Source organism: Heteronotia binoei, chromosome 3, assembly GCF_032191835.1.
Source record: "Heteronotia binoei isolate CCM8104 ecotype False Entrance Well chromosome 3, APGP_CSIRO_Hbin_v1, whole genome shotgun sequence".
NCBI classification, from domain to species: Eukaryota; Metazoa; Chordata; class Lepidosauria; order Squamata; family Gekkonidae; genus Heteronotia; species Heteronotia binoei.
Genome location: NC_083225.1, coordinates 81667409 through 81682106, shown reverse-complemented (window position 1 = coordinate 81682106; position 14698 = coordinate 81667409). Strand labels below are relative to the sequence as shown.

Genomic DNA, 14698 nt, shown 5'->3' with positions numbered 1-14698 from the left:
GCTGGGGGTGGGGTCTGTCCAGGTGTGTAGTTTGTAGGGGGTCCATTCTATGCGCTTTTGAACCTGAATCTGGGCTATATAAGGTTGGATGATGCAAAGCACGTGGTGCCTCATGGTTATTTCTGTTATCTTTCAAAACACTTGGAAGTATGAAAGTTGGGTAATGAGAAATAAAGTATGTTAACATTGCAGTGCAGTACTGTAGTAACTGGGAGTATTTTGACAGCTAGTAAACCATAAATATGAGATCAGTTGTAACAAAAGATGAAGAAGAAGAAGAAGATATTGGATTTACATCCCGCCCTCCACTCCGAAGAGTCTCAGAGCGGCTCACAATCTCCTTTACCTTCCTCCCCCACAACAGACACCCTGTGAGGTGGGTGGGGCTGGAGAGGGCTCTCACAGCAGCTGCCCTTTCAAGGACAACCTCTGCCAGAGCTATGGCTGACCCAAGGCCATTTCAGCAGGTGCAAGTGGAGGAGTGGGGAATCAAACCCGGTTCTCCCAGATAAGAGTCCGCACACTTAACCACTACACCAAACTGGCTCTCCACCAGATAGTAGGGATACTGTGGATTGCTGCCATATAGGTAGGAATAATTCACAAGCACCCTGATACTTTGAAGAATTAAGGGAGACTTGTCTAAGCCAGCCCTTAATTGATTGTTTGCAGAGGGAAGTCCCTTAGTGCTGAGCAGCATCAGTTCATTTGTTGTACAACATGAGGGAAAGGAAAGAGGGATGAGGATTAGCATCTCTTGCCCAAGTTTATGTGCAGGCAAGAATAAATAAGATACAACAGAAATTCCAATCAGCAATAGAACCAGACTGAGAACGAAGTGCTGGCAAGCTATTTGAGGCTGGTCTATTATCCTTCCAGAGTGTAGAGTATTGCATTTAATGTTATAGGGACGTTCTTTTCATTTTCCTGTGGCATAGTTCGTTTGTTCATAGACTAGTACCCCATGGTACTATACCTAAGTTATTTGGGAAATACAATTTTATCTTTGGGTTTCACAAAAGAATTTCCAGGTGACCACCATATCTATATGAGAGTGTTATATGTAGTTTACTTTTGCTTTTATAGTAAATCTCATATATTATCCTAGTAATCTGTATAGTTTGGTCATAGAGTGGTTTCTGACAAACAGCAAATGCAGACATGATAACTTTGGTTGAATTCTCTGCTATGAAGAGATAAAAATTGTTAAGTGTGTGGATTGAAGATTGGCCACCTCTCTTGTTTTCTTTTTGCCTTTCTAGTTTTTTTTGCTATTGTTACTTTCATGAAATGTATCATTTCTACATTCTTATTTTTGTTGACCAGTGATGTGGATCTCAATACTGGATCTCCTGAACATCTCTCTCAGTGTATAATTTAGTTCATATTTCTTGTCATGTCTTTGCTTCATTTCAGAGCCAGTTTGCTGTAGCGGTTAAGTGTGCGGACTCTTATCTAGGAGAACCAGGTTTGATTCCCCACTTGTCCACTTGCAGCTGCTGGAATGGCCTTGGGTCAGCCATAGCTATCACAGAGCTGTCTTTGAAAGGGCAGTTTCTGGGACAGCTCTCTCAGCCCCATTGGATGTCTGTTGTATGCGTGTGGGGAAAAGATAAAGGAGATTGTAAACTGCTCTGAGATTCAGAGCATACAGCACAGAAGAAGAATAAGATACTGGATTTATATCCCACTCTCCACTCTGAATCTCAGTCTCAGAGCAGCTCACAATCTTTATCTTCCTCCCCCACAACAGACACCCTGTGAGGTGGGTGGGGCTGAGAGGACTCCCACAGCAGCTGCCCTTTCAAGGACAATCTCTGCCAGAGCTATGGCTGACCCAAGGCCATTCCAGCAGGTGCAAGTGTAAGTAGACAGAGTGGTAAAGCTGCAGTACTGCAGTTGAGCTCTCTGCTAACGACCTGAGTTCAATACCAGAGGAAGCTGGGTTCAGGTAGCCAGCTCAAGGTTGACTCAGCCTTTCATACTTCTGAAGTTGGTAAAATGAGTACCCAGCTTGCTGGGGGGAAAGTGTAGATGACTGAGAAAGGCAATGGCAAACCACCCTGTAAAAAGTCTGTCGTGAAAATGTGAAAGCAAATCACCCCAGAGTCAGTAATTATAAACCAACAATGGTATTTCCCAAGTCATCAGAATCCAGAATATCTAAGTTGGAGACAGAAAGATTGTTATCGGTTACTAGATTTAAGACACAATAACAAATTCATAGACTAAAGTTATTAGAAAAGAAATTGGGACATAAGATTAATTGGTTTCAATACTTACAAATCAAAAATACGTTTTATTCCCCTATGATAAAGGAAGTATTTCCCTATCCTCAGACTAGTTATGAAAATCTTATAAAAGCTCTCAAAAGCAATACAAAAGGCCTTCTGTCAAAAATATATAAATTCTGAATTTCTCAAATGGAAGTTCATACTTACCAATATCAGGAACAATGGAATAAAGACTGTCAAAAAAAATCTAGACAAACATCACAGGGAACATATTTGGAACTCTTATGGGAACAAATCAAATATTACAAGTATCAAATTTCAGTTTCATAAAACATTACTACGCTGGTATTGGTCTCCATCCAAACTAAACAAAATTGATCCCACCATTGACCCTCTCTGCAAAAAGTCTTGTGGCGAAAAAGCAGATTTTATCCATTGTTTGTGGCGATGCAGATATATTTATGCATTTTGACAACAGGTAAATAGACAAATAAGCAAAATTACCCATATAGCCTTAGCACTGGAACCTGGTATTTTTTTACTTCATAATTGGCAAGACCAAAGGTTAAATTCCAGTACAACAGAATTAATTCATATTTTGATAGCCACGGCACGGCTAGTCATAGCCTCACACTGTGTAGAGAAACATGCACCCACATTAGAAGCCTGGTATCAAAGGCTGTGGGAAATGTTCATGTAATGCAAAATTGCTTATAATTCATTAAATTGCTTATAATTCATATAACATTAAGATATGTTGTATCTTACAAGCAATATGAAAGACATGTAGTGTCTGTTTAGTATCCCTTACTAACTTTTCTTTCTGAAAATGACATAATTCCACAGAATCAATATTATAGAAAGTTAATTTATTTTTGATAGTCCTGTTGCTTATGTGTGTGTGGGGGGGGAATGTATGGAGCTGCTGGTTGCAAAGTGCTGAGGTGGGGGAGAGGAAGGTGGCAGGAAACCCCCCTGCTTGCATGCAAGGTACAGCCTCTTCTTGACTCCAAAGTTTTAGGGTTGGCTGCCTCAACTTGGCCACTTTTAGAGCCTCCAGATTTTGCCCCCACTCAGAAAGCTCCTGAGAAGTGGCAAGTCCTGCAGTGGATGGGAAAGGGTGCCCCTCAACTTTTTAAAAAGCCCCCCGAATTTTACAATCCTGGCTGCGCCCCTGATCTGATTTACTCCAATATTCAAATCATAAATAAAAGTTGACTTCTTCTTTGTTTTACCCCTTGTGCTGGATATTTATGGTCTCAGGGAAAGAAAAACACACAGAGAAGCTAATATCTTGCCTAATACATAAATGCATGTATTTAATAGAGGCAAGACAAGTCACAAACTGTGACTGTGTGACTTATGCTAGGGTTGCCAATCCCCAGTTGGGAGAGAAGTTACTTAAGGAACAATAATGTAAACAACCAATGGTTATAGTGACCAAATTACTATGTAATATTAGTGTGCATATACAATAAACAAATTGACAAAAGAATTCATAAATTTTCTTCCAAAAGGAAGTCCCAATGTGCAGACTGTTGACTTTGGAATGTCCTGCTTTGACTAAAACTCTTCCAGCATAGGGTGCTCTGTAAATTCTTAAATCTCTAATACAATATAACACAGAAACTCCATCCATTTCAGTACAATATCATAAAGGTGTTATGATCACAGCTTCAATGACCCATACTTGTAAGATGTCCCCATCCAAAAACACTTACAGTAACACTTCCACTGTGCTCCCCAGTGCTCAACTGTAATAAAACAAAGCATGAGCCACTCTCTAATGGAGATAAAATCCAATACTCCCATATATAAACTATACCTAGTGTTTTTACTACTTGTATGGGAATGCAAATTCTCCAAAAAAAAACTTCAAACCAGCATCATGCTCACAAGCGGCTCAAGTCAAATGGCCGCCGCCCCGGGACATTTTTAAAGCTGTAATCACCAACACCTGTTTTTACATAGAAAAGATCATGCCATACTTACATTCACTACCAATATTAACATGCCATTACAAAAATCCATTTCCATCATGCATCAATTTTTGCATTGTACACAAATACAGAAAACAGCCCAATCACACATTGAATAATTCATGTTACAAAAAGCATGAATAGTCCAAATGGTTATTTAAACCATATAGCAAGACCAAATTTAATATGTGGATCCAATAGCATTCTTCCCGAAGCAAAATGGTTGCCACATCCTCTGAGTCTTCCCATGGTTTATATTTATACAATGCAAAAAATTTAAAACTATCATGAGAATTATTTTTCTCCTGGAAATGGCTCACAAGGGGAGCATCCATCACTGAATTCTTGATCCGACTACGGTGTTCCAATATTCTCACTCTTACTGGATGGGTAGTATTCCCAACGTAGGGGAGCCCACATCCACACAGAATTAAATAAATGACGTTTTTCGTGGCACGAGTAGAGAAATTATTTAGAACAGTAATTTGCATGGATTGTGAACATGCTAAACACCATGTGCATGGGAAGTGACCTTTTAAAGGTTCTTCTTCCTTCTCCTCATAACTCATGTCTGAATGAACTAACCTGTCTCTGATACCATTTGTTTTCCTTAACACAATATAGGGAGTTAGTTGGCAACCCGGTATATCACTCAACAAATGCCAATGTCGCAAAATGATTCTACAAATCTCATTAGACAAGGGTGTGTAGTCAAAGCTACACATTATATGATTACTTTATTGTCTTTCTGAGTTAGTAAACAATGAATTACAATCTACCCGATGTGCTCTTAACCTGGCCCTTTCTATAACCTGGCTAGGGAAGCCTCTGCTGTGAAAGTTCTCAACCAACCATCTACTGTCTCTCATATAATTCCCTTCATCAGTGCTATTCCATTTAAGTCTTAGGAATTGTCCAAATGGAATGTTGTTCTGCAAATGTATTGGGTGGAATGACCGATAATGGAGAAACAAATTCCTATCCGTCTCCTTACAGTACGTACGCACTACCAAACTGCCATTTTGCCGTTTGTAAACCCAAATGTCTAAAAAAGGTACTGCTTCCGTATCATGCTTGCCCGAAAACCTAATAGTGGGATAAATTCCATTCAACCATTCCACAAATTTCTTAATGCATGACTCATAAAGAACAGATCATCATAAAGAACAGATCATCAATAAATCAATCATAAAGAACAGATCATCAATAAATCTTTTAAAAAATAAGATCTGTTAAAAAAAAAAAAAGGATTGTTGATAACATTACAAATCCAGTCACTTTCTAGTTTACCCATAAACAAATTGGCTATGCTCGGAGCAAAACTCGAGTCCATTGCCATGCCTCTAGTCTGAAGATAAAACTCTTCCTTATACTTAAAAAAACTCTTCTCTAGTATAATCTCTGTTAATTCCAATAAAAAATATGTAGACGGGGAAAGAACCTCCCTCTTTTCCAAAGTTTCTTCCACAACTGCATGGGCTTCCTCGTGAGGAATGTTGATATGGGGAGCTGGCTTTCAAGGTAGAGGCACATTTTCAGCATAGCATCTGGTGCCTCTCCTCAAAACACCACCCAAGTTTCAATAAGATTGGATCCAGTTCTATGAGCCCAAAAAGAAGATGCCCCATCCTCTATTATTTTCAATGAAGGGAAGGCATTTAAAAGGAGTGTGTTCCCTTTAAATGTGATAGCCAGAAATCCTTTTGGAGTTCAATTATGCTTGTCACAACCTTGCTCTAGGCTCCACCCCCACAGTCTCCTGGTCCCCCCCCCCCCAAGTCCTCAGATATTTCCTTAATCAAACCTGGTAACCCTAGACCTATCTGTAATTCTGAATCTGTGGGACAGAGGCTATGGAGGGTAGAAGGAACTCTGTGTGAGTGAAAACATTGCCACAGATGGTTAAAGATGAAGTAAAATAAATGTGATGCAAAAGTACATAGTATGGGCATGCCATGTTAGCTTGAAATCCTATAGTTTCTCTGAGCACTAGACCATTAGCCTAATCCAGCAGGCTTTTCTAAAATTCTATGTTCCGATTACATTTCACTTCTACAGTTAGGATTTCCACTCTCCAAGTGGAACCTGGAAATCTTCTGAGATAAAAACTTATCTCCAAACTATATATATCAGTTCCTCTGGAAAAAATGGCTGTTTGCAAGCGTGGAGTGAATGACATCATACCCCCCTGTGATCTTTTTCTCCACAGAACCCATCCCTCCCAGTCTTTACTCCCAAATTTCCAGGAATTCCCAAACCTGGAAATGACAGCCAGGCTTCAATGCATATTGATTATTTGAATAGGAGTGCAAATTAAATAAATAAGGGTCATTTTTATTAGATTTTCAACACCAAGAATCTGCCAAAGACCTCACTGACAGCTCTTACATAATCCTGAGTTTCACTGAAATTAGTGTGGCTTATTCCTCTTACATACTTTTAGAGGATATTCCTATTAGGATATGTTAATTCCATATTAAAGAAGCAGCTTTAAGCTTCCCATATCTCAGGCAGATAATTGTTATTCCAGTTTCAATTAATGACCTGCCAGCAGTTTGAAGTTCTAACTCCCATCTCTTCTTGCTCTAACTTGAAGTAATAGTTTTATTTATTTTTATATAATCTTAATGAGCAAGTGCTGTTCACCCCTCAAATAAATCTATATATTTGTGGAGCTGAAGCATTTTTTAAAAACTGACAAGCGGGTCAGAAAATATACAAAGACACTATTCAGTGTGTAGGCAGATAGGAATGCTAGTACCAGGCAGTTAGCTCTCTAAAGAATGTTCCTTTGGCAGTGGCCGGTTGACTAAAAATGAGAGGAAAAAATGAATTTTAAAAGTTTCTGGTCTGCAGTTTGAAAGTGATAAGAAAAGTCGGCTGTTCAACATAAGCTGCCAGTTGTGTATTCTTGGTTCCTCCTACAGCCATGGCCCTGACTGATGTTTTTATATAGTACAAAGTAGCTGTTTATTACTATTGACTATTGAGGCCTGTGCTCTGAAATGCATTCTGTCAATGGAATGTAACTGAACTTGGCATTTTAAAGCTCTGCTGTTGCAGTAGCTTAGTTTTCCTGGGATTTCTATGCGGCAAGACCAGTGCTGAAGCTTCTGGTTCAAGTTAAAAATGTTACACAGGAAGACTTACCATGTAAAGGTCAGATTTGACTGAGATCCTGAGGGCTTTTTAATATTACCAGCAATGTAACATAACCAATCTGTGCCTTTTTGTTACATGTCAAAGCCTGATGATAATGTATATTTTTAATGTACGTTCTCTGACAAAACTGTGCTTGTATAAATGCATTGCTTTATCAAACCATAGGAAAGACAGTACATTCTGCATAGTAGATAGCATAGTTGTTTTTCTTTAAGAATGAACAACAATGGATCAACGATCTGTTTAAAATATTCAGTTTATTTGGGGTTGGGAAAGGGAACCTGTATGAATGAACTAGCATAGTTATTCCCATTTGTGTTTCCCAAATGGAATGAACTCTGGAATTTAATTTATTCAGGTAAGATCTTTTAAGAAATCACAATATCAGTATATCTTTACATCTTTATTTTCATTATAATTGCCAAGAACCTATTTTGGTTTATCTGTGACATTTCTCTGACAGAATTTCATGCATGTGTTTCATTGTAGGAACTCCAGAAAGAAATTGAAACACACAATGACATCTTCCACAGCCTGGATGAAAATGGACAGAAAATCTTGAGATCTCTGGAAGGTTCTGATGATGCAACCTTGCTGCAGAGACGGCTGGATAACATGAACTTCAGATGGAGTGAACTTCGGAAAAAATCTCTCAATATTAGGTAGGGCTCAAACAGAGGGTGCTAAAGTGCTCAGGTTATCAGTAATTTAAGAGAGGTAGTAACATTGGTCTGTTGCTGCAAACAAGTATTTTTGTTTGTTTGTGTTGCTGCAATTTAAGAATAAGAATGTTTTTTTAATATAGTTTAACCAGCATCCCTTTTTCCTCTGAAGTATACAATTTTGATAATGATGCTAGATATGGATTCTCATATGTTGTAACCAAAATGATGACCTATACTATATAGCCAGGATGTTAAGGGCAATATAGGAAGGATGATTTCTGAGGATGCTAATTGTATATTAGTACGTTTGAACCAAACCCTGACCTGTATAGCCTAGGCTAGCCCAGTCTCATCAGATCTTGGAAGCTAAATGGGGTAAGCGCTGGTTAGTATTTGGATGGGAGACTTCCAAGGAATACCAGGGTCTCTACATAAAGGCAAGCAGTGGTAATCCACATCTAAATTTATCTTGCTTTGAAAACCCTGTTGGGGTTCCATAAGTGAATTTAGATGTGGATTACCACTGCCTGCCTTTATGTAGAGACCCTGGATGGAAGTCTCCCTTCCAAATACTAACTTGATGGGAAAAAATTATGACCTACAAGTACAGTTAGAACTACTTTTGATTTCCCCACCCCAACCATTTCAACTCCTGAAGAGGCAAGCCACTATTTAGTGTAAAAAAAATGGCAGTTGGAGTTGCTGCAGAAAAAAACTTCAGCAAAACTGCATTTCCCTGTGTTTCAAATATAACAATGAAGCCTTAATTATTCTTGAAATATATATATATATATATATATATATATATATATATATATATATATATATATATATATATATATATATATATATATATATATATATATATATATATATGAATGTGTTCTTTGCATCAGTTGGAGCAGAGAATTGTAACATGACAGCTGAGTCTTAAATCTATTTATTTGTAAATATATAGTACAAGGGGTGTGTGCAAGGACTTATGGGGACATCATACTTTCCCTTCCCACACTATTTCCTCTTTTCTGTCCATGAAACCCCCCATAGCCTCTACCCCTTTCCTGCTTCCTTCTTGCCTTCCAACTCACTAGCCAACCTACCTTTGTTGGACCTTCATCTTCAGCTTTTCCTGATTCCATCCTCTTGACAGCATCTCTTCACCCAAAAAAACTCTGGTCAAGTTGTGTGGTGCAGGCTGAGCCAGGCACAGCTCAATGGTGGGAAACCTGCAAGAACTTGCGTGTGTGGGGTGGGGGGGTCTTTACTTTCCCCCTATATCTACCCTGCATGTTGTTTCCTATTCTCATTCCTGGCAGCCACCACATCCTCACCTTTTCCTGCTTCTTTCTCTCTACTAAGAAGCGGCTTACCTTTTAACAACGCCCCCCCGATATTCAGGATTTATTTATTTACTTCATTTATATCCCATCTTGCTCCACAATGGGAACACAAAGCAACTTACCTCACTCTCCTCCATTTTTATCCTCACAACAATCCTGTGAGATGGGTTAGGCTGAGAGTGTGAGTGGCCCAAAATCTCTAAGCAAAGTGGGGATTTAAACCCAGGCCTCCCAAATTCTAGTCTGAAATACTAACCATTACACTAGCTGTCCACAGGATATCTTCTGTTGAACAGTAACAAGCAGCCAAGCATGGATGAGCCATGCATGTTGCACTGCAGCAAGTTGCTAGGTGGTTACTGGCAGTCCTGGTCCCATTGAGTCCTTCCTCAAAGGCTGAAAGAGCCCTTCTCTTTCCCCTGAAGACTGGCAATAGTGTTGTGACTCTCTAACAACAGCCACTGAGGGCATTTGTTTCTTAAAACTACAGACACTGCATCTATTTTAACCTCCATTTTTTAAAAAAAAGATTTTAGATATGTTTTGCAAACCTGGGATTTTTTAGGTTTGTAGAAAAATCTGTCTTGTCTTTCCATGGCCTCAGTCTCTGGATTTAAGTATCCACAAACAGGACTACATTGAGAATTAGATATATTGCTTAGTCTCTATATAACTTACTCTTAAGTAAGTATATGTGGATTACATCCTTAGTGGGTTTGCAAGGTGTACTGTTAAGCTAGAAGCTGAATACCAGAAATTAAAAGACAAATTGTCTTACAAGTTTAAAAAAAACAAAACACCTCCATAGGAGTATATAATAACAGGCAAAGCTGCAAAAAATTCTTTGGAATAGAAAGCTTCAGATGGCTTCGTCATTCTTTCTGCAGTAACCATCCAAGAGGCTTATCACAGACAGTCCAACACTAAAGCACTCTTTCCCAGATACTCTTTTGTTCAGTCCAATTCTATATGTTGAGGAAAGCTCAGGGGGTGACTAGTGGCATAAGCCTTTCAATGTGATATATGAAATATTTGCTTTTTTTGCAGTCAGAGTTCTGAGGGACATCGGTGTATAAATGATAGAAGAACTCTTCATAATATTAATAATTAAAAGTAAATGAAATACATAAAGATGAAAAATGTGTGGCTGAAAAAAACAGAAAATTATTTTTTCTATACACATGTTAAAGAAAGGATTATAGCTTTTGCAGTGTTTTTCCCAAAATGCTTGTTAACCATAAACTAAGCAAAATAAAAAGCCATGCGAAAAGAAATATGGAACATTAGCCAAAATAAAGGAGCTTTTCGTCAATTCACTTGCTATAGTTTTGATACTGATGACATTAATCAAGTAAAAAATAGTGACCCTTCTTTATCACGGTTGCTTTACGTTCTTCAGTTAAATGTAATGTCAGGCCTCTTGCTCAATAGAAGCAGTAAATTACAATGAAGAGTTTAGTATAGCCAAAACATGTAGGTGGGGAAACAGAGAGAAAGCCTTAATCTTTCTTTCTTTTCTTTTTAAAAAGATTTGAGATTACCACAGACAATGAACAAGATCTCTCCATAAGAGGAGCATTCAGTTTCATTCTACTATAGAGAAAAAGTGACTTGTGACTGAAAACTGTGAACACCATTTAATAATGAAACAATAATGATCATAAACTGCTTAGGCATCAAGTTCGTATAATGTACAAATTTAGGAAGTCTGAGGTTGTTGTTGCTGTTTTTTAATTCTCGATTCTGCAATTTCTGTTATTTCCTGTTCCTATTTGTTTCACAATCACTTGTGTTAATGGCACAAACAGTCTGGCTGTATTTAATCACTTATATGTTGTGTTTTCCTAACAATTTTGCTGGCAATGCTCACAGTTACCATTTTGGCAATAAAACCCAATAAAATGCATTCTTCTAGCTGTCACTGTTGGAGAGGGGACCTGGGAATGTGTTTTATTTTTTGAAAACATGTACTTTTATATGTAGGCGTGCCATAGGGTTGCCAAGTCCAATTCAAGAAATATCTGGAGACTTTGGGGGTGGAGCCATAAACAAAGTTGTGACAAGCACAACTGAACTCCGAAGGAAGTTCTAGCCATCACATTTAAGGGAACAACATACCTTTTTAATGCCTTCCCTACATTAAAAATAATGGATAGCGGCACCTTCTTTTGGGGCTCATAGAATTGGAGCCCCTGGTCCAATCTTTTTGAAACTTGGAGAGCATTTTGAGGAGATTCATTAGATGCTATGCTGAAAATTTAGTACCTCTAATTCAAAAAACCACCCCTCCAGAGCCCCAGATACCACGGGATTAATTCTCCATTATACTCTATGGTCCAGCAGACATTTCCCTCCCTCTCCCCTCCCCTGTTTCTGATGATCCTGAAGCTCCGGAGGGCCTCCAAACCAGGGCTCCCCTGCCCCCACCTAGGGATTGGCATCTCTACTCATGAGTTGCCGAACTTTCAAGTTTTTCACAGTAAGACAGGACAACCAAAGGTTCAAGTTTACCTTCACACTATGCAAACAATCTCTGCAAGGATTGTACAACAAATGGAGGGTCTGGGCTCCTTTCATAGCCATGTTGTTCTGCCTCCTTCCCCCCCGCCCCGCTCCCCTTCAGCTTTAAAGATGCAGACACATCATCCAAAGAGGAAGGCTTTCTCAAGTAGAGACTGAAGTCTCCAGAGGGGGAAAGGCACATGATGGCTGTGGGGGTGGAGCTTCCCCCGCTGGCCAGCTGACTGGGGGCGGGAAGGAGCCTGGAAAGCGGGAGAACCCCTGCTGGGACCTGGGGATTGGCAAGCCTAGTTTGCCAGCCTCCAGGAATTGGCTGGAGGTCTACTACTAGGCCTCATTTTGGGCAGCAGTTCACAGGAGCAGAGCTCTAGAACCTCTAATTTTTTGTGTGCTCTTTCTCTCCCCCGCCTTGTTCTGGACTCCATTGTTCAAGCCCCCTGTAAAGAATTTTGCTGCACTAGGATTTGGCAAATTTTCTAATATTTTTCTGCACAAAAAATGGGAAAATAACCAAAACAGACAGATGGAAATCTTCCTCATGCCACTGTGGCCATTTAAAAAGTATGATGGGAATAAGGTTTTATTATGACAATTCTAATTCAAGAAGCATTTTAAGGTAGCTGCTGTGATGATATAATTTAGTACACCTTCCAGTGATGTCAGGGGTGTGTGGCATATACAAATTAATTATGCAAATGAATTGTGCTCTTTTTCTTTGAAATGACCCCAGTCTACTGCTATTACAATTGATCACCAGGCAACAGAGATCAGTTCAACTGGGAAAAAATTACCACTTTGGAAGGTGGACTTTATGGTATTATACCATACTGAAGTCTGTCCCCTCCCAAGTTTCACCTTCCTTAAGCTCCATCCCTCCCAAATCTCCAGGTATTTCCCAACCCAGAGCTGGCAACCTTATTGAATGTTACTTCCATTGGTAGTCCCTACCAGAGGGGGGAGGGCTGTGTACAATCCTGGCCCATTAGAAATTTTATCAATGAAATTTTATCATAAGAAATTTTTATCAATGAGTTCAAAGTAAGTAGGATAGAATCCTTTTTCATTAGTGTCCACCTAAAAAGCAGTATTCTTTAAATGTTGTCTTTAGCCCCACATGATTGTTCAGAACACGGCCCCTTTGATATCTGACCCTATGCATGTAGGTATCTGTGTAAAAACCCCAGTGAAAGAATAGTAGGGGAAACTGGAACCAATGCAGATATGATAAAGAGATAGGACAGCATAGTGTCATCTTGATCATCCTTATGTGTTTGACTATTTACATAGAGATTTTTCATGATTCCATGCTCCTTATAAATATTGTGTTTTCCAGGTCTCATCTAGAAGCCAGTTCTGACCAGTGGAGACGATTACACCTTTCCCTCCAGGAACTTCTAGCATGGCTGCAGTTGAAAGAAGATGAGTTAAAACGACAGGCACCTATTGGTGGAGATCTTCCCACAGTACAAAAGCAGAATGATACACACAGGGTATGATATTGCAAAATCAGTTTTGCAGTACTAGATGATGCTTGTTAGATTTCAAACATGAATCAAATTCTTACATTGAGTCATAAAATCAATGTTAGGCATAATTAAAAATAACCTGATTAGGGACATTTAACTAATTTGCGTGCAGGATAAGTTAACATAAGAACATAAAAGAAGCCATGTTGGATCAGGCCAACGGCCCATCCAGTCCAACACTCTGTGTCACACAGTGGCAAAAAAAATTATATATACACACACACTGTGGCTAATAGCCACTGATGGACCTGAGCTCCATATTTTTATCTAAACCCCTCTTGAAGGTGGCTATACTTGTGGCCGCCACCACCTCCTGTGGCAGTGAATTCCGCATGTTAATCACCCTTTGGGTGAAGAAGTACTTCCTTTTATCCGTTTTAACCTGTCTGCTCAGCAATTTCATCGAATGCCCACGAGTTCTTGTATTGTGAGTTGATTAAAGTTGATTAAAGTAGTGGTTGAAACAATAGTGGTCTGTGGTGAAGATGTCCCAGATACTGCAATTCCAAACTAGGATGCACTCTCAAGAATGTACATTCCCTCTTCCTTCCTTTACCTCTCAACTGTGAATTTTCCTTTCCCTTACCTAACCATGGTTTGTTCTTGCCCTGCAATTATATTAACCAGCCTCAGTTTCAACTGTTTTGCAAACAAACTTTAAACCTTGGTTTCACATTCTGGTTATGATGGAAAATCGACACCCTAAGTACTCAATATAACCATGTACAAAGAATCTTCAAGTATTTGAAGGGCTGTTATATAGAAGATCGAGTGTAGTTGCTTTCTGTTGCCCTGGATGGTTGGACTAGAACCAGAAAGTTGACATTTTTGCTAACAGTAAGGAAAAACTTCCTGATAGTTCGAGGGGTTCCTCAGTGGAACAGGCATCCTCAGGAGATGGTGGGCACTACTGCTTTGGAGATTTTTAAGCATGTAGGTTCTGTCTCAGCAAGTATAGGTATGGGTGTGTGGGCCCACATTAGCTGGGTATGTTTAATTCTACTTTCCTGTGTGGAGTATCTATGCATGATTGTGTTCTGTATGTAATGTAGTTATTAACAGTTCTTAGCGTCTGTGCAGATTTTATGACACTTAAACTTTAGTTAAGGCCAGTAAGAGATCAAAAAGGGAATTGCCACCAGCAGCAAAGAAGAATGGAAGAGAATGGAAATGTTTCGGCTGGATTCAGATTTGAAAACCCTGGCTTGTAGAGAACCAACTATGCTGCACTAGTCCAGTAACACTGCAGGCATGGATTTAAGGGAAATTTCC

At 39.2% G+C, this 14698-nt stretch overlaps 1 protein-coding gene across 4 annotated transcripts in view; it reads left to right on the top strand.

Moving 5' to 3' along the window:
• DMD (dystrophin) overlaps positions 1-14698 on the top strand; it is a 1885017-nt gene that overhangs the window by 1502223 nt on the left and 368096 nt on the right. For 3 of the 4 annotated variants that reach the window (XM_060234097.1, XM_060234096.1, XM_060234099.1), the window contains 2 exons: positions 7865-8037; positions 13234-13390. In XM_060234097.1, the coding sequence (XP_060090080.1) occupies positions 7865-8037; positions 13234-13390 (330 nt within the window). Of the gene's footprint in view, positions 1-7245; positions 7373-7864; positions 8038-13233; positions 13391-14698 lie in introns of those variants that run through there. The other variant, XM_060234098.1, reaches the window with a different exon arrangement.